General features: G+C 41.0%; 1 protein-coding gene across 1 annotated transcript in view; it reads right to left on the bottom strand.

The window, feature by feature from the left end:
* Positions 1 to 18,815, bottom strand: part of TNKS (tankyrase, TRF1-interacting ankyrin-related ADP-ribose polymerase) — a gene marked incomplete at its 5' end in the record, with an annotated part of 61,818 nt that extends 43,003 nt beyond the window's left edge. The window contains 2 exons of the mRNA XM_010157509.1: positions 17,848 to 17,923; positions 18,779 to 18,815. Coding sequence (XP_010155811.1) covers positions 17,848 to 17,923; positions 18,779 to 18,815 — 113 coding nt within the window. The remainder of the gene's footprint in view (positions 1 to 17,847; positions 17,924 to 18,778) is intronic.
* Positions 18,816 to 21,362: the final 2,547 nt, after the last annotated feature.

Here is a 21,362-nt window from a genome sequence, read left to right as displayed (position 1 = left end):
CATAATCTCTACATCATGCTATCGATAACAATCAATGTGTTTCTCTCACTCTCAAGTTGCATCCAAAGGCTGTTAAAATCAACAATCTTCTTATCACATATATGGTGTCTCATCATACATTTAATTTACAATACTATACAGTGATTTACAATTCTCATCATTTGATTTCACCTTCTATGGGAATGGCATTCTTGCAATAAAGGGATAACAACACACTGACTTTTGAGAGTCAGCTCTGGCCTTGATATATTACTTTTACACTACTTTTTACAAGAGCCGGTAGTGATAGGACAAGGGGTAATGGGTATAAATTGAAATCAGGGAGGTTTAGATTAGATGTCAGGAAGAAATTCTTCACAGAGAGGGTGGTGAGGCACTGGAACAGGTTGCCCAGAGATGTTGTGGATGCCCCGTCCCTGGATGTCTTCAAGGCCAGGCTGGATGTGGCTCTGAGCAACCTGGTCTAGTGGAAGGGGTCCCTGCCCATGGCAGGGGGGGTGGAACTAGATGATCTTTAAGGTCCCTTCCAACCCTAACCATTCTATGATTCTATGATTATGGCTACTCTCATGTACAGCGTTCTCACATGGATATGCACCTGCAAGGATGGCTCTTACACAGACAGACATATGAGTCTAACTCGGCAGAAGATATCTAAAGAAACTCCTATGTTTATTGTTAACTCTTCTACAACACCCTGTTGACAAAGGATGTCAAAAAAGGAGGGGGAAGAGGGGATCTTACAATGTTTCACGTAAACTTTAACATATGAGACTTTTTTACCTTGTCTATCATTACCTTCAGGTTTGGTAGATTTGGAAATTGCAGGTATGCAGCAAACTCCCATCTAACTTTTGTCACACCAACCTTTTATCTAATTGGACTATACTGCCTGTAGAGAACAGTAGCAATAAAAATAGTATCTTACATTTTTGTAGCTTGCCTTACAAGCTTCCTTCAAAACAGCGTTTTCCTCTGAATGACGAGAAGAGTGGAGAGGTTTCTAATCGCAGATGGGACCTTTGTTTCATAGTTTTGCATAAAACTGACTGTTTTGAAAGATGTCCTGACTCCTGGAAAGATGACTATTTGAATCTGGCATACTAACGAAAAACCTCTGAGCAGACAAACAACTCTCTCTTCACTGGGCTAGAATTTATGATAGAATCTTTCTCTCCATTTGCAAGAGTCTCTGCTTGCTGCTGCGCTCTCACAGACTGCTCTAAAATGAACTGCATCAATCACGAGCCGACATCAGGAAGACATTCTGGTTGCGAGTGGAATATCTCCTGTCGCCACTTTATCATTCTGATTAATGGGGTAAGAAACCAAGTTGCAACAACACCACAGTCTCGAAGAGACATTCCAGAACTTTTCCACTGTGGAAATGATCAGGCTTTTCCTTTGCTGCTCAGAAACCAACTTGCATTCCAATTTTAAGCAGTGTGCCCATCTTACAACCTTCATTTTTAGACTCAGTTGTAAGCTTTCTTGGGTTTGTATGGTGCCAGGGCAGGACACGTCATCAGAGACAAAAAAATTTCCTTCTAGAAACACGTATTTCAAATAACTCATTAATGCTCTTGCAGAGTAGACACTACAGAAATAAATGTCCCTAACCTCGGCTTGAGAATGATACTCTTAATGAGCAGGAAAGGAGCTGTGTTTCTGTTCATCAGCCACATAGCTCATCTTCTTCAGCCACCCACACTGTCTAACTTCCTTGGTCATTTTATAGCAGTACCAAGTTATTTAATTTCATGGTCAACAATTGTGCTTTAGGGAGAAACTCAGAGATGCTGTGCTAGGAAAGCAAGTTATGTCAGACTGCTTACCGTAGATGAGCGAGCTGCAACATGTTTAAACTCTAGAGATAAATCAGCACAGGGATGAAGAACTTAAACTACCTTTTTTACGTTACAAAAAAAAAAAAACCCAACAAAAACACAAAACCAAAAAAACCACCCACAAACAAAACCAAACCACCCAACCAAAAAACACCAAAACCCCAAACCAACCAAAAACCCACAAAAAACAATTTTTAAGAAGAAAGATTGCAAAACGCATAAGGAAGGCATTTCTCACTTCACTGCATTTCCAGTGGTAATTTAACTGCTTCAACTTCAGAGCACAGTACTTAATTGGACTGTTAAACAGGACAGATGTATCATAGTACTTTACTTTCACTTTATCAGAGTAAAATTCAGAAAAATATCACACCACAAATTTCACATAGTGCTTTCTAACAGCTAATGGCAAACGTCTTGCCAATTCAGAATCTGCAGTCACACAGCATCTTAATTTAGAGTGCTGGTGTATCAGATGATCTCTTGGGGAGGGGTGGGGGAAAGAGAATATCTACTGTTTTGAGCTGTAAACCAGTGAAGACAGAACGAGCTTGATTTCACATATTCACTAGCACTAGGGCAGAGCATTATCAGGCGAAAATGATTACATAAAGAGTAGGAGACAAAATGTAGAAAACGTTTGCATTCCTTTTTATTCTGTCACTTGGCAGAAGGAGAACAAAGAAGCGGCCTGCATTAAAAAGAACCTCTTCCTTGCAACTGAATACCTTCCAGAAATTTATTCAGGTATGGTACCACCTGGGTTGTGGTACAAAGCCCAGAGCAGGTCAGATGTCGGCAATGGGAAACCTCCTAGAAGCATTTAAAAATGTGGACCAGATACAAAGCATTGCTTTGTGGATCACAGATTCAAGAAACATTCCTCTATGTATTCAACTGTGCGGAAACCACAGCTGGAATATTTGTGAATTACTGTTGGACACATCCAGACCAGGTAGATATTGATAAACTGGAGGAAAATTAAGAATGTGTAATGAAGGTGAAATGTAAAGAATGGCTCGACAGTTAAAAAGCATGGGAAAAAAGAATAAAAATACTGCAAATACACAGACAGAATAAGCCCTCCGTTGGAAAAGGTTTACATGGGAACAGACTCTTCTAATCTCCAGTGAGTATTCAAATTTGTTCCCTCTCAGGGGAGTGTTATGTCCAAATTCCTGACTACTAAAGGTTTCTCTAGTAGATCTGACCTTTGAGAAACGTAAATACAAGTTTCTGACCATACTTCTGAACCTCAAGAATGAGTGACAAGACTTGGCATCAGTTCCACACATTAACACGGTGACCCTGTGGTACTGCAAGATGGGCTAAGTAAGTGTTGACAAATAAGGGGCAGGAGATGTATGAGAGAAGAGCTTTTTCAATCACAGAGATGCCTGGGGTAGAAAAGGATGGAAAAGATGACAAGCATCATCTTGCACAATGGTAGAGAGAGAAATAACTGAAGTTTCACTGGCTAAAAGAAAGAGCAGAAGAAAAAGAGACAGACACAGAAGGCAGCAACCATGTTTGGAATGAACATTAAAAGCAAGGGTCAATCAGATCTACAAGAAAAAGCAGGTATGGCAAAGGGATAAAAGGGATCTTAGCTCCCTAAATATTAATTAGGGAGCTCAGTTCCCTAACAACTCAATATGGAGTTGCTGCTGTTACTTTCAGAGACTGTCCTAGAAGACTAAGAGGGAAATGGTAAAGGGCTGGGAGAGTCACTTAAATCTTGAAATGGGAACTCCACCTTGACCACTGATGTCGGGATTTCAGGATAGCAGGTCCCATAAATGGGGTATTAGTGATCCTGGACCTCTTCCTAAACAAGAATTAAAATAAAACACCTCCTCCCCTCCCTACTCCTGAAACTCTTCTGTATTTGCGTGTATCTTAACCTACAACCCATTTAGTAAAAGAGTTCCACAGAGGACATGTCAGAAAAGCTGTGCAAAACCCCTCACAGACTCATGGTATTCTCAGAAAACTGTTCCTCACAGAAATCTCTTCCATTTCTACATGCAAATGATGAAGGTTTGGCTGGGAACGGAACTGCAATATTAAAAGAAATTCTGGAGCTTCTATCATGAAGTAGCATTTTCAGTTTTCCCAGATTCAGAAGCACAGAAGAGATCCCTGGCAGCACTCAATGACGTGGGAGATGGATTATCAGAGCAGCAGAGAAGTATACACTATTTCTTTGGTGATACATGCTAGCAGCTGAGGGAGTAGTGGCTTACTGAGCTACATAAAGATGAAATGAGAGCAAAGACACACTTTCTCTCCAAAGGGAATGCTGCTAATGCTATTTAACACTGAAAGGAGATGTATACTGCCTTGAAAGATATGGCAGAACACTATGTAGCAATTGCTTCCAGTATAATTATATCCAGGATGTCTGTTTTTGTTGGTTCAATCACCTGGAATCTGTCAGAAATGCAAGTCAAAAATGGAACTCTTCCTGAGGCAGCAGCAAGAAGAAACTGCCCCTGTAATGTTATTACCTAAGGTCATCAGAGAATATTCAAACCTCTAGTACTTCAAGGAGCATCTGGCAACACCTACCAGCTAGAGAGCAAACTCATCATGGCTAGTGGACTGAGCACACAGGCGTGCAGGATCATCCCATGTCAACAGCTGGAATTTTGTTAAGCCACATGCTGGAAGCTGTGATTCAAGTTCAGGGGAAGAACAGATGCTACTGCTGCTAGCCTGAGCAACAAGGCACAGGCAGCCAAGTTTCTGCAGAGTTTTTGAAAGCATCTTCGTTCCTGACAGCACAGTCAGCAGTCCAAGTCTCAACCCATCAATCTTGTCAAATTGCAAATGCTTATCACTCCAGGAGAGTAGAATGAGACAACTTTGTCCCTTCTTCTAGCACAAGTACATACATTTTTACTGCCCTGTCAGCCAGTGTCAGAAACTATAGAATCCTGAGCTCATGCTGGTGTTCCCTCTTTTTAATGAAGTATTTTGGTGTTGCTCTGGCAGCACAAAAAAGTGTTAACAAGAGGCTCCTCACCAAACAGCCATGCAAGTTGACTGGGGAAGGCCTGCATACAACACTAAACAGGAATCTGAAGACGATGCACACTGGAACACCAGAGAACCAAAATTCTGCTGGTTTTTTTTTTCTGTTTCAGTCTTTTTTCCGCTTGCTATCAAAATCTCTTTACTACTACAATCAAATAAAAATCTTTTATTCCCTTTTCTTTTTATAATTCTTGTTGTGCCTTCACTAAGGGGAAAATCGTGCCTGAAAAATTTGGTGGCCTTATACAACAGGGTTACAGCACTGGTGGACAACGGAAGAGAAACCGTTGTCATCTACCTGGACTTGTGCAAAACACCTGACACTATCACACATGACAATCTTGTCTCTAAACTGGAGAGGCATGGATTTGACATATGGACCACTCCGTGGATAGGAAATTGGCTTGATGGTCACAGAGAGTTGTGGTGAATGGCCCAATGTCTGAATGGAGACCAGTGATGAGCGGTGTTCCTCAGGGGTCGGTGTTGGGACCAGTACTGTTTAACATCTTTGTCAGTGACATGGACAGTGGGATTGAGTGCACCTTCAGCAAGTCTGCTGATGACACCAAGCTGTGTGGTGTGGTCGACACGCTGGAGGGAAGGGATGCCATACAGAGGGACCTTGACAGGCTGGAGAGGTGGGCCTGTGCCAACCTCATAGAGTTCAGTAAGGCCAAGTGCAAGGTCCTGCACCTGGGTCGGGGCAATCTCAAATACAAGTACAGGCTGGGTGGAGAATGCATAGAAAGAAGCCCTGAGGAGAAGGACTTGGGGTGATGGTTGAGGAGAAGCTGAACACAACTCCACAGTGTGCGCTGGCAGCCCAGAAAGACAACTGTATCTTGGGACACATCAAAATAAGCATGACCATCAGGTCAAGGGAAGTGGTCCTCCTGCTCTACCTGCTCTTGTGAGATCCCACCTGGAGTACTGTATCCAGCTCTGGGGTCCCCAGCATAAAAAGGATATTAAACGGTTGGAGCAAGTCCAGAGGAGGCCATATAGATGATCAGGGGGATGGAGCAACTCTGCTGTGGGGACAAGATGAAAGAGTTGGGCTTCTCTTCTCCAGGCTTCTCTCAGCCTGGAGAAGAGGAGGCTCCAAGGAGACCTTATAGCACCTTCCAGTACCTGAAGGGGCCTACAAGGAAGCTGGGAGGGGACTTTTTGCAAGGGCCTGTAGTGACAGGACAAGGGGCAATGGGTTTAAATTGAAAGCGGGGAGGTTTAGGTTAGATATCAGGAAGAAGTTCTTCACAGAGACGGTGGTGAGGCACTGGAACAGGTTGCCCAGAGATATTGTGGATGCCCCATCCCTGGAAGTGTTTAAGGCCAGGCTGGACGAGGCTTTGAGCAACTTGGTCGAATGGAGGGGGTCCCTGCCCAGGGCAGGGGGGTTGGAACTAGATGATCTTTAAGGTCCCTTCTCAACCCTAACCATTCTGTGATTATTTTTACCACTTATCCCACTGACATATATATGCATATATAGATGTACTTTGTTTTTCCTGCTTTCCGACTAGAAACTTCTGAGACTTCCTCTCAAAAGATTTTCACATTATTAAGAAAGAAAAACTTCTCAGAATATATTAATTTGACTGTTCCCTCTGTTAACATGACATTCAAACCAGCAATTTGCTTATTTTATTGAAAGAAGGGTCAGAATGAACTCTGCTAAGAACAACACTTGAAAATTGATTGCATTTTAGCTCCAGTGCTCAGTGTGAAATAAATATTTATGCCTTAGATTTTGGAATGAAATTTAAAAAAATCTCTCAAATAATTCACAAAATTGAAGATACAAAATGCTCGTTTTGCATTACAGTGATAATTTGCAATATTTAGAGTTTATTGCTTTTATAATACAGTTGACTTCACTGTTCCTTCAAAGAAGAGTCTTGCAAAATACAGGAAAAAAAAGACAATTTAACTTTTACTTCCCTTTAGTAGGTTTCAAAATTGAAAAAAGTTATGGCTATTAGAATATGCATATTCTAAAAAAATTTCATCTGTAAGATGTGAAGTGTATTATATTACTCAGAAAACAATAATCGAATAACCTCAATTTTCTTGTTCATCAATGACATTCTTCACAGAGAGGGTAGTGAGGCACTGGAACAGGTTGCCCAGAGATGTTGTGGATGCCCCATCCCTGGATGTCTTCAAGGCCAGGCTGGATGTGGCTCTGAGCAACCTGGTCTAGTGGAAGGTGTCCCTGCCCATGGCAGGGGGGTTGGAACTAGATGATCTTTAAGGTCCCTTCCAACCCTAACCATTCTATGATTCTATGACATATCCATCATCAATTACAATGCCCTATTTTTGGCATTTTCCTCCCCTTCTGTTGTTCACCTGCTGCCTGCTCAGTAATCTTACACAACAGTTGTAGAAATGGTTATGTAAATATACCTCTCCTTGCACTAAAGTATTTGTAGTCCTTTTGGTTTAGAATTAAAACCATCACTCAAATTATCCATACAGCCTATTAAGTTAATGATGGAGCTGTATTAACAAGTGATGATTAGTAAGTGATAAATGTGCTGAGAGAAATCAGAAAGGCAGCAAGGGCAGAAAACAGAAGGGCTTTCTTCCCAGAGAGGGTGGTGAGGCACAGGAACAGGTTGCCCAGAGGAGCTGTGGATGCCCCATCCCTGGAAGTGTTCAAGGCCAGGCTGGACGAGGCTTTGAGCAACCTGGTCTAGTGGAAGGTGAAGTTCCAACCCCATGGCAGGGGGGTTGGAACTAACTAGATGGTCTTTAAGGCTTCCAACCCAGCCACTCAACGACTCATTCTAAGATTCTATGACTTAAATTACTGCCATATAGACTGGGCAAGTATCATACTGAAATGTGCAAGAGACGTGAAATGTTTGGCTGCTGTCAGGAATTGTTTTACAGGGCAGTTGGCCAGGAGGCCACAGAAGTAAATGCAACTACTGAGATGGTACCAAGTAACAAGCAATAACTTGTGTAAAAGCTTGCAGCGGAAGTTGCTCCTGAACAGTAACTACATCATACTTAGATTCAACTTATCTACAGGGGGAATGCTTGCTAAAATAATCTAGCGCTAACCTTCAGAGAGGGAAAATATGAAAAAAAAATTGGGAAGTTTTTTAACAATAAGCTAGAAGTGGTAGCTAAGAGAATTAAGTCCTTACAGACAGCGTGAAGACTGCTAATGGAGACAACACTGGAAATGCCATGCCAATGCATACCTTCTATTAGGGAGGGCTCGATAAATTGAAAGAAGCCAGCATGACTAATAGCAAACTAAAAGAGATTACTAGAATTAAGAAGGCATCACTGAAAAAGCTGAATTTACAAACTGAGGAAAATCACCAAGATTGTAAACTCCAGCAGATTAAAGGTAAAAATACAATTAAGACGGGTAAAAACCAGTTTAAGCAGTGACTAGTGAAAGGAATTAAAACCAGCCATAAATCTTTCTTCTAACCCACCAGGAGCACAAAATCCACCAGACAGACCAGTGAGGCAAGGTGGAAAAAGAAATGGAGCTCTTGCCAGCAAGAAGTCATAGTACAGGAACTAAAGGAGCTCTTTGCACGGTATACGTCTTAGAAGAAACAATTCTTACCTCAGGACCCTAGCAAGTGAGCATGTGCATATTTGGGAACATGGTGAAGCTTGGCAAAGGATCTGTCTGAAGTTAAATTAAGCATAAAAGAGGTAATGATACCCATAATCAAAACGAACACCAACAAATTGGCAGGAAGGGACTGCGTTCACCCAACAGAGCACTGGAGAATGAAACAGGTCAATTACTGGTGGTATGTGACCTTCAGTTTAGAATCACTCAAATCACTTATCTTGCTACATGAGGACCTGAGAGTTGCAAACCAATCATTAAGACATATTTTGGGGAACCACAGGCCTGTAATCTTGATGTCTGTACCAGGAAAAATGTAATATAACAACAGCTAGAATTAGTGGAGACCTGGATGAACATGATCTGCTTGGGAAGAAACAAACACTATTAAGGGAAGTTCCCCCTTTAAAACTCTTGGGAATTTTCTGACACAGTCAACAAGCACGTGCATAAGGGTAATCCAACTGACACAGACTATGTGGGCACTCAACAGGTTTTTAGCTTAATCCTCACCAACAGTTTCTAAGGAAGAGGATACTGGGTCTTGAGACGAATGCATGACAGCATGAAGAGATGGGAAATGAAGGGTACAACTAAATGGCAGGTCTGACAACTGATGGAAGCCACAAAATGCTCTAATATCACATTCAAAAGTGAAAAGCAACAAGAAAACAGAGTGGTTCTTCTCAGTACCTCTCATGCTCACATGCAGGGATTTTGAGAGGGAAGGGACACCAAGGATAGAAATGGCATCTACAGCATTCACTACAGTCAACCACATACAGAAATTATAATCCACGGATCAAGCTGCCACATTTCAGCTAAAAGATAACCTCACAAGCTTTATGAGAGAAAGAACTGCACTCTCAAGATCACAGTAGAAGAAACATCATCAGTACTCAACTTCTGGATGCTCTGTGAGCCGACAGAGCCAAATCCAGAGCACACCATTTAGTTCATGTGCATAAAATATTAAATGGCAGCTCTGCCCAAATCTGCCAGTTTGACTTGCATTCTCTTGACAGTAGATGGATAACAGCGTAATGCAAGAAGCCATTCCCTGCGTGAAGCTAGTCACCAAGGGGAAACAGTTCAGGTATATAACCGTCCCCCACTTTTAATAGATTTGAAGGCTTCCTGAAAAGTACATTGATTAAGACCTAACAAATGAGATCTCCTGATTTTTAGAGAACAATACAGAGGGAACGACTACAGAGTAAACAGTTTCATTCCAGTCCTTCAAGTGCACAATTTCTATTTGTGGACACGATAGTCTGTTTTCATTTCCTTTAGAAATTATTTGAAGTGTAGTCTAAGGGATACTCACTGAAACTTTACGGGGAAGATATTTAAGATCTCATAACATAAACTTAGAGCAGGTGTATCAGATCTAGACTTTATTTGAAAGATCTCATCGTGGGCTGCGAAGGGTCTCAAGTGACACCAGGGACAGAATTAAGCCAAGTCATCTATACTGTATCAGGTCAGGGAAGGGATTCTCATGTTATCTACTCTGGCTGTACTTGATTGATGAAATAAGATGGGGTCACAGCATAAGAACGAACATAACTCGTCACTACTTCTAACATATATGAATCTTGGGAACTATCTTTTTAAACAAACAAAATGGATTTTTTAGGCAAAATACAGACATGGCCATTTTCAAAATGTTCTTTTTACACGTGTATGGCACTGGGCACTTCAGCCGCAGGCACATCATAAACAGTATGGCATTTGCTTTTTCACCTTCTTGTAATGCTGGAAATGTCACAGATTTAACAGAGTGGAAGGGGTGGGAAGGCACCTCTAGAGATCATCTTGTCCAACCCTCCTACCAGAGCAGGATCACCTAGAGTAGATCACACAGGAACAAGTCCAGGCGGCTTTTGAAAGTCTCCAGAGGAGACTCCCCCACCTCCCTGGGCAGCCTGTTCCCCTGCTCTGTCACCCTCACAGTGAAGAAGTGTTTCCTCATGTTTAGGTTGACCCTTCTGTTTTCCAGTTTATGGCCATTGCCCCTAGTCCTGTCACAGGACACCACTGAGAAGTGGCTGGCCCCATTCTCCTGACACCCAACCTTTAGATATTGATAAGCATTGATAAGATCCCCCTCAGCCTCCTCTTCTCCAGGCTAAACAGACCCAGCTCTCTCAGCCTTTCCTCACACAGAAGGTGTTCCAGACCCTTCATCATCTTAGCGGCCCTGCGCTGGACCGTCTCCAGTAGTTCCTTGTCCGTCCTGAACTGAGGAGACCAGAACTGGACACAGTTCACCTTTTTCACAGAGCGCCATTACCTAAATCTAGGAAGGACCCTAGATTTTGAGTGCAGACTTTAATTTAAAATATTTAACTCAATTACAGAGAAGTATAGCTATAACAGAGAAGAGTACAAAAATGTCTGCGTCTGATCTATAGTGCTTATTTTCACCACTGAGGCACATATTCACTATGGGAAGAGTCTCTCAGAAGGTCTTTAGCCCATCTTCTTCCCTCCATCAGTCCTAACTGTAGCATTCACAGCAATAGTCTCCAAAACAAAGTTGGGAGCACAGACCATATAAATATATTCCTGTGGGGCACACCAAGGTATCCCAGGATAACTGAGGTTGGAAGCGAGCTCTGGAGACAGACTTGTAGTCCAACACCCAAGTGCCTTTTTTCACTGAGCATACTGAGATACTGTGAATGACTTTGTATCTGAGGTGGGATAAGAGCATATATAGGTCAGTTGTCAAGGAGCAGCTGGCATTTGATGACATGTTCTCCCATAACTGTACACATGCCCATATCCGATATGGGTCACTGGTGAGGCTGCGGAAGCAACACAAAATTCCAGCACTTGCAGAACACAGCAGGCATTGACCATAGTAAAGGAGGATTTTAAATCCCAAGTTTTTAAAACAATAAGCTTTTAGAAGAATATTTTTTGTTTTAAACAGAAATAGATGCACTCTCCATCTTCCCTCAATCCCCAAAAAATTAGCTTACAGAAACAGGGAAGTGCTGGCTCACATCTTTGCTCTTCTCCTCCACATGGTTACTTTTTGTTATACATAAGCCTCGAGACTAGAGACTTGATACACCTACAAACAACATGAACAACATATACCAGCACAAAAAGCTCATAGAATATTGGGGAAGATAAGATGTACATTGTGACACTAAATAATATATTTCATGTGACAAAAAAGCCACACACGTGTGGAGTCCACATGAAGATTTAGACATACTCTTGGGTATGACAAAAACACCTTGCACCAGGTATCTGCTCACAAGTCCTTTCCTCAAACATGCAGCTTTGGTCTGTAGAAAAATGTGTATTTTCACAAGATTTAACCACTCTTTTTATTAAATGTGAAATAATTTCTTCCAAAAGATGTTCTATACTCATCTGAATATAATCACTATGCCATAGATCTATAGAACAAACAGACCTACAGGCTTATGTGGCATTAGTTTTCACTTTTATTCCTGTAGCAGAAGAAGAATGCACACAACTAAGTTTAGAGCGTCACTAGCATACAATTGTTCACAGTTCTTGCAATGCATGGCATTTTTCTTCAACCCCCAGCCCCCAGTGCCAAGATGATTAGAAGAGAACCTCAACCTCTGCTCAAGTCTGTAGGTTTAATAACTGTAAAGAAAAAGCTTGTGAAAACATGGATCGATCGTTCCATACAGACTCAGAAATTGGAAGGCATACCAATTTGCTTTTGAACTGCAGCATTTTTCATTAAAATGGTGGAGAACAACCAGAATCCTGGAACAAGGGCTGGCAAATTCTGATGCTTTCCAGCAGCAAATTGGAGACTCCCTGGTAAGAAGAGACATGACTCACCTGATCTTGTTAGAATTAAATTTCTATTTATCATCCCTGTTTACAGGCTGTTTAAGACTGATCTCTCAATAGAGCGAAAGAAGTAGAGGAAGCAAGAGAAGGAATTTGCAACCCCACTCACAGCAGAATGTTACTTGGTATTGATGATGTCCCATAGCAGGAGGTATGGGGTGCTCCATCCTCTGCACAAAATGAACATGTGCAAGATCTTGGCAGTTGTTGCTTCAGGCCAAGGATGCTAGGACTCAGGACTGCACTGCAGACCTCCTCTGAGTTGGATTTCTTACACCTGATACCCTGCATCCATGAATCTGGACAATGCCATGCAAAAGAAAAAAGTGAATGGCAGAAAAGAATAGGTTGAATAAACAGGCTCAAACCCAAGAGGTATGTTTCCTGTGACTCACAGAGTTTAATACAAAGGCCTGTTACTGGTATTCTGGATCCAGGGTTGTCTACATCTGTTTTGGAAAGGTGTAAGAACAAAGGTGTTGGAGAGCCTTAATACCAAGTACTAAGGACTGGTACTGGGAGCTGTAAGGACTGAAAACTGGGAATAAAGAAAGAAAAGGGCACTAGGGGTGAGAAAACTAGAGCAAAATAAAGTTAAGTAGGAACACGTGCATGCTAGAAGTGGCCTTTTAATAAATAATTGCCTATTTTTTTTCCATGAGATCACTGCCTCATCACAGTCCTGCATGATCCTATGCTGGCAAAGAACTGAAGCCCATTGTTTGCAGGTCCCCTTGTTTGCTTTCTGCAGAAATTTCCACGTTTCTAGTTGCTCAGAAGCAAGGGAAGATGGAGGAAAGAAAACATAGCTGTGGAAGAACTGTATCCTGTGCTGCCTTCTGCTAGTAATTCCTGCCTCACGCTGAACAAATACCTGAGACAAAGCTCTTCACAGGTAACACCATGGTATTCTGGTTTTTATATGATTCACACAAAATGTAAACTCAAAACACAGCTGCAACAGATCAAAGGAAACCATACTTTCAAAATATGAAGGATGCACTTTATTTTACAGAAAAATAATTGTTCTGTACTCTAAAGAGCTCAAAATCTTAGATATTTACTCTAATTGGAAGGAGCCGAATGTTGAGAAAAGGAGCAAAACAGGCATTTTTGAGTAATTCCTTACCAGAAGATTGGGGTTCCCTTGCACGAAGAGGTTTTATTCAACTGACAGCTGAGTATTTCAGTGCTGTCGTGATCTGAGCATGTGTAATGTAGTACAGGAGAGGGTATTCTATACCAGCAAAAATTCAACTTCAAAACAAAAATCCAACCTCCCATTGCTAATAGCTACCATGGCAGCTGGATGCAGTTCACTTTAGAAAGCTGTCAAGACATGATGTGGGAAGTCTGCTTTGTAGAGAAGAGTTCTCATCTGAATTGCTAAAACCAGGGCTTCCTTTTTAGCTCAGACACTTCTGTATTTTGAAAATGAAGGCAGCATCAGTTTCTTCCTGAAACACCTTTCAAGTGTCCACAACAGCCTTCCAAAGGAAATGAGAGGGCTAAGAGATGGCTTCAACTCAAGCTGCAACCATAATACATTCTATTTTAAGCCTGTCTCTTGCCACTAACTACTGGATTAGTTAAGCTGCGACTGTTGTAACAAGTCAAAAATCCAGCTCTCATGACAAAATAATGCAGCTTTAGCTTCCAGTAGCAGATAGGAACCTGAAGTTTTAAAATAGTCCAAACCATTTTTTTTTTTTTAAATTCACCCACAACTGCATCTTGAAAAAGCCACTCACAGGGGGCGCAAAAAAAAAAAAAACCAAAACAAACAAACAAACAAAAAAAAACCACAGGGAAAATAACAGGGTCTCCGGAGCCTACATACCTTTACATAGACAGACATGTAAACAGGTGCCTCGGCTTTTTACCAATGTGAAAGTTCAGTACACCTGTTAACTTGAGTACTGTGGCATGTCTTCTAGAAGTCACTACTTCTACAGATTATGTAAAGACCGAACAGTTTGGAAGAACTCAGAGGATGGACACAATGAAATTTCCAACCTACCGGGAATACGCAGGTGCCCATAAGCATTTTGTCTAAGTTCTGAGCAAATACTTTTTGACACAATCTAAACAGAAATGTAATACGCAAGTTTTATGTTACACACAACACAGCATCCTAACAGTTCTGTGATTTTTCAGTCTCCTGTTAAAAAAAAATCAAAGCAAGACTAAATGGCATGAAAAATTACTTTTATTTCTGCTCAGGCATTGCTTTTTAAAAAGCAAGCAAATGAGACAGTTCTAAAGAAACCCAACAAACCAGTTCTTGTGCAATCTTACCCTTGCATAACACTCATTTGCATACAGTGTACCGTACAGGTCTGCACCGTATAGCTCCGTACTCATGCACTATGATTTGCACCCTCATGTATATTCAATAGGCACATAAGCCAATATTTACTCAGAAATCAACCATTACCTAGCTCAATTAAATAGTTGCTTCTCAGAAATTATTGTTGATTTTCCTTGGTCATCAAAACAAAACCCCATAAACAGATTCTTGTTTTTTTTTTGCTTTAGCTGATGTATAAGATTGTTTTTTCTTTTGCACACACTCCAGAAAATATTTTCAAGAGTAGTGACAGAGACTGAATTCCCTCTTCAGCCAACAGCTGAAGAGCTTCAGTAATGTGAATATTTCTACAATGCTCATATTATCTATCTAAACTGTGGCTTGGAGGGGAAGGAGCAAGTTCAGTGTTCACTCTTATTCAGCCTTTGACCTCTATGCTAAACAAACAGATGGAGCGATGGTTATCAGCACCAGCTGTAACTGTTTCAGCAGCATGGACTCCTGTCCAGTAGGAATTAGACCCTGGCTATCAATACTTTTCAAAAAGGCTGCAAGCAGCACACAGAATGCAGTAAGTATTTGTTATTTCCAACATGAGCTGTTTTCAAACCAGCAAGCTACCACTGAGTTTTTCCACCCCTTTTATCCGTTCTATGAAGAATGCACTCACAGCAGATGTGGTATTCAGGAAATCCAAGAACTCCAGATGTTAGTATGCATGGGACACAAAAGAGATCCCCAGGAAAACAAGGTAAATTGCATACAGCAACGAAATAAGCAATACTGTGATTAACAATATCCTGACCATTCTGCTACTCAGTTTTAGTGCAATGGGTGTTAGATGACAACTTCTGGAAACTTGCACCCCAGCGTATGAAAAAACCCCACTACCACCGCCTGCTGTACAGAAAAAAATAATTACCCATTCAGTACTGGGACTCAATTTCCTCGCCTACAAAGCTGTTTCCCTTATGAGAGTAGCGCTGGGCATCTCAAACGTGCAGAGCCAAGGAATGCACAAACTAGAGAAATGCGTACCCAGGAGTTGGTGGATATGTCTGTACTGCAAGAGTAAGTGTGATGCTGAGAATCTCAGGCCACTCCACAGAGCCTGCACTCCACGGCCCTGACAGCTGCGTTAGGTCTGGGGCCTTACAACATGGTAAGTTTGAGGCTTGAAAACTCAAGGGATCTGCAAAAAAAAACTACAAAAAGCTCCAAGGAATGCAAACCCCAAATTCCAAAATAGACAAATTCTCAGCTAGTGTAAATCAGCATAGGCAGATTGAAGGCAGCTACACAGTGGAGACTTGCTTTTACAAGAATGCTGTGCTGTAGGCTGAAAAGTTCACTTAATTTGCAGCACAGCTTAGAATGATTAAACCCCAAGCGATCTTGCACTCATACAGGTCCTGAAAGCTTTGCCTTAAAAAATGAAATACTTAACAGTAGCATAGCATGCTTGCTGCAGAGAATTACTTCACCTTAAACAGTCTGCACACATACAGTGGGGAGGGAAAAAAATAATTATCTGGTATACATAATTTAAAAAGCTAATTAATACCAAAGGCAAGACATTTTAAAAGGAGGTTTATTAACCAGTGCATTTACCAAGAACCAAACTCACAAACAAATTGAAGGGTCCACAGTGATTAGCTTTAACTGCAATAGGCTTTCTGAGCTTTGGGCATAAATTTTCAAACTAATTCAGAGGCTGCAATAATAAAGAAATATTTTCACTAGCTTCATATGAATTCTAAAAGCTTTTTTTGTGTTGTTGTTAAAGTGATAAATATTCTAGATAACCTATTTGCAAGTGCTTATTCCTCTCCGTATTGACAGAAATCACAACTCTGCCTTTGGCCTTAAATCAATAGTGATAGGCACTCAATTACTCAGTAATGCATTGCTGTATACCACCGTGCTTAATTATAACAATACTCTGCACTATTAGTACCTAAATAAAATCTCATTTGAATTGTAAAACCTTAAAAAAAAAGGGAAATTAAAGATGGGCAATATGAATAATCTTAAAATGTGGGGTTTATTTTGTCAATTCTGACACAGCTGAACTTAATAAAGCCCTTGCTCATTTGCCTGTCCTCAGATTATAAAATTAATTGTTTTAAAAAATGGGAGGATCCAAAAAAATTTCCAATCAGTGATTAATGTAAACAAGCGGAAAACTGACTGGATTTTCTTTCACATAGTAGGTAATCATAGGCATTGCAGTTGAGAAAACATGTTAAAATGCATATTAAAAATAGGAATGTATTTACAATGGAGCCACATTTTTATGAATCAGCAACATCACGTCTGTTAATGAAAAGGCAGTGTAAACTGGCCCATCTCCATTGATTTCAGTGGAACTAGGCTGTTCCACAACAGCTGCAGAATGGGCAGAGGTTTACACTATGCTCCAACACACTCCACCAAAAAAGAAAACTATAAAACACTCCGATGCTCTTCTCTCCAAGAGTGACACGTATGGTCACACGTGAGAGACATTTTTAAGAGATGCAATTAAGAACATTCTGGTACACAGTTAAAAAAATAATAAAGAAGAAAAGCCCAGTATTTGTAAACAGGGTTTACAGTATTTGTAAATCCAACAGTCTAGACAGACAATCATCTTTATGTCTAAAACATGAAAAAATAGGATCTATTTCTCACTCAGTATGTTCTTCCCTCCTCCAGCTTCAGCCTAATCTTTAATTTAACTCACTCAAACACCCCTGCCAGAGAATTCAAAATAATAATGTCTTGAAAAAATTGCAGGTGTTAAGCATGACAATACACTGCCAGTCTATATGGCCAGGCATTAGGAGTTAAGCTGAATACCAACCACCTTACCCAGACAATGTTCAAATACAAATAACTTTCATCCCTTATCTATTTTATTTACCTGCAACTGTATATTTTGTTTTCTTATAAGAGGTCTTAAAGATTCACTTTACAGGTACACTGGGATGTGACATTTCAAAGAAAAAACACACACAAAACCCATGTCCGCCGACTGTCGATCTATCACAACTGCCAGCATCAAGTATGACAGCATTTAATTGTGAAAAGACATCACTGGTTTTGCACCCCCCCACACACTCTCTTGGTTTATACATCTATGCTTCCCAGCATGGTTAAATTGGCCTTTCTTGAATAAGAGAAATCTAAAGCCAGTATTAACTTACCTTACGCCCATCACTTGCATGGCAGTTCACATTTAAAGGAGTCAATAAAGCCATCAGTTTTTCTTCATTACCACTCCTGTAAAATGGAGAGGATTATGGAAAGGGGGGAAAAAGACAGAGCCCATTGCAAAATATTTGCTAAGGAGCTGGATATTAAAGTATACTATATTGAAAATTGTACTCTGCCAGGGAGAACGTCAGGATCTTCTAAGCATTTCAAAACCACAGGTAAATACAAAAAAGAATATTAAATTTCCAGTTAAGCGTATTGCAAAAAAAAAATGCAAAAACACCTCTTACAGGATGATGTTAAGGAGAGAAATAATTTCCCTTACCTAATGGTACAGATTCTCTAAAATCCATTTGTGGAATTAAATGCTCTAAATTAAATATACTTTCATACAATATGGCCCATAACATTTGAAACAACTACATACCTATATCCACGCATTTTTTAGAAGGGTTAAGGGTCTATATAAAACATTGTGATGTCAGAATGAAGGATGAAAGCATCTTTGGAATATATGAATGAACTTTACACCTTTTGTATCGGCTTCCTTATGCCCTGTTCTGATAAAGTGTATTTTCAAAATACATCCTAAGGTAGCAGCAAAAATCCAAAAGAAAAGAGAAATTCCAATATTTAATTTGCCCCTAAAAGAACAGCCACAAAACGATAAAGAGGATTTCAGCAGCTTAAAGCAAAAACTCAATATTAACCTTATAACCACCAGAGTGAGGTATTTCAATTACATAAACAGGCTTTTCCATTTGTACCAGACTGTAAAGTCCAAAGAGATTTATGCTAATGAAGTGTTTTGTTTGCATCATTTCATGGAAAGGCAATGACAAAACATTACTGTTTTAAAAATCCCTTTTCCTCCCCTGCTTCCACCCCCAAAATATGCTTTATATTCTAAGCAGCACTCACCTAGCAGCTTCCAGGAGTTCGTCCTTCTTGTATTCACCTAAATGATTGCAAAATATCATGCTGTTAGCATTTGGCAGAAGACAGATTAAGAAATGCAATGGGAAGCAAATACAGAATTAAAACAGAGAAGAGGAGAAAAAAGCCCACACCCCGCTGGGTGATGGAGCTGTGACGTTAGCCAGCTTGTGGAGGCAGCATCACCAGTACCTTGGAGACGGGCAGCAAATTGACGCATCTTCTTGTCCAATCCTCAGATGGAAAGGCTTTCTTCGGACAACCAATGACTGCGAAATCTTGTGTCCAGAAACACAGTCCCGCTGATAACAGCATGTCAGCTGAAGACAATGTCCCCACCCCCTGCCCTATTCAGTATGTCACATTATACTTGGGAAGCATAATAAATTCAGAGACAAAAGCGAGGCAGTGCAGCTTTTTAAAAGGTACAAATTACCAATCTCCAAAGCTCTCACCTGCCTATTTGAATGTTAATATTAGATTTCATCAAGTTCTTCAGAAGAGCAGTGATTATTAAAAATATTCCAAATATATCATCAGCCACTTTCCAAGAAAATATGCATTTGGGGGAGGTGGGGGGAGAGGGGCGTAAAGCACAGACAAAAGAGCATGAACTCCCCAAGAGATTTTGTTACAAGACTCTGAAATTAGAGATAACCACGAGTAATGTTAAAGCAACATTTACATTTGAAATTTTGAGTTAGAACAGACAACTCGGGAGGGTGGTTGTATCACAGGATTAAAATTGCATTGGAGTATCTTAAATAGATCATGGAACAAGATGACCTGTGGAAATAAGACAGTATTCTACCAAGCTGAATTATGATGATGATGTGCAATACAAATTCAGAGGTACTTCAGTGCAGAAATTAAAAAAAAAAAAAAGAAAGCTTTTTAGCAGCTTTATAAAGGCACAGATCAGAGGGTATCCTAAGAGCCAAAAGATGCAGGGCTTGAAAAACATACCGTATACCACCTGCCAGAGAATTAAAGCTCCTAACCACAATGCCATAAGACAAACAGGAAGATGAAGCTGTCCTGCAAGAAAGAAAAAAACCCTTTGTCCTGCCTCCTATGTGCATTTGTAATAAGCCTACAGTCAAACTTCCATTATAGGTGAGGAAAGCTGTCGAGCCATGGGAAATACCAGACTGGACTTCAGGGAAATGGGAAAGCTGCTGCAGAAACAATATCCCTCAGCAAAGAACTTCTCTAGGCTGCAGGAGGAGGGTTAGTCCTCTTCCACAGGAAACACCTCAGTACTCCCCCCTTCAGAGCTCCATCACATAACAAGAGTGGGACAAGAAAATCAGCCCTCTCTAGGCCTTAAGGGGCCCCGTTTAGTTCATCATCCTGCCTTCACCCAAGGGTAAGGGGGAAGATGGCAAGTACACACAGCCATGCACCTCCCACCCCATGCCCGCTGCTGCAGCTGAGGAATCCTCAGGCAAACGCAGTACCTGTAACTCATAACACTGATGAATTTTCCTATCATTAGTGTGTTCAACCGCTTTCTGAAACACAGTCAGCTTTGGGAATTCACACCAACCTGCAGCAAGGAGTTCCACCATGCGACTGCCTCTCACATGACAGGTCTCTTCACTGAGAGGTTCCGTGTTGATGAACCCCAGCAGCTGAGCAGATGAGTTCAATGCAAGGGGAAGAACTGAAACTGGTATTCCAAATATGGGCCACAAAGGTTAATTAGGCTTTTGGAAGAATTGACATGTTTGTCTTAATGAAAACAAGCTCAGTAAACAAGTAAAACCTCACATGGTTGCCTTTGTTTTGACACCACTCTCAACTACATCAGAGGGGGTTCCTGCCCACCACAGGCGACTGCCTTTTCAAGCCATGGTGCCTGTTCCTCTTATTTTTTTTAACGAAGATAAAATACTGGGCACAGTTGTGAGTGTTGCAAATCAATGGTGAGTGAAAAGCTCTGGACAGCATGCGAAGAGGAAAAAAAGACACTTTATTACTACTGCATTACTTGTGCAACAATCTCAAACAGCTGGATTTCCTGCGGGAGAGCTATCGGCCTGCATTATAGCAACACTTGGGGGACCTAATCAGATTAAAAGACCTGTTTGCACATTCTGGTTTGGCAGTGCATCCAGCAGTCCTAACCAGGCTTTGGAATACCATTAGGTTAGACATTTCCCTTCATGCTCAGCGAGTTGGTGCTTTAAAAACACAAAGTTCCTTTTCCTCAAGTACCTCGAGTAGCAAGCGCATTACTGACCAACGGAAACAGGAGGCTCTGGATCTTAATTTAGAAATGTCCCACTGTATACTTATGTAAATCAGTTACTTCTACTCAGTGGTATTTTTTTTTAAAAAAGGTATTCATAGATACCATTGAAAATTCATACAAGCAATGCTTGAAATTCGTCACAGCTCTGCCACACGACGATATGCATTAGGACAATGCTGTTTTGCAATTGGCTAGTTTTATTACTCGCAAAGAGCAATGCAACACCTAAAACCAGGCAGGTTGGGTCCCCCGCCCGCGGCCCCGCCTAGGCCCGGGAGGAGGCCCCTGCGCGGCGAGGGCTCGGGGCTGGCC

The sequence above is a fragment of the Eurypyga helias genome, unplaced genomic scaffold (assembly GCF_000690775.1).
Source record: "Eurypyga helias isolate BGI_N326 unplaced genomic scaffold, ASM69077v1 scaffold15118, whole genome shotgun sequence".
Classification (NCBI taxonomy): domain Eukaryota; kingdom Metazoa; phylum Chordata; class Aves; order Eurypygiformes; family Eurypygidae; genus Eurypyga; species Eurypyga helias.
The sequence above is the reverse complement of the archived record's forward strand: the minus strand, read 5'-3'. Positions and strand labels throughout refer to the sequence as shown.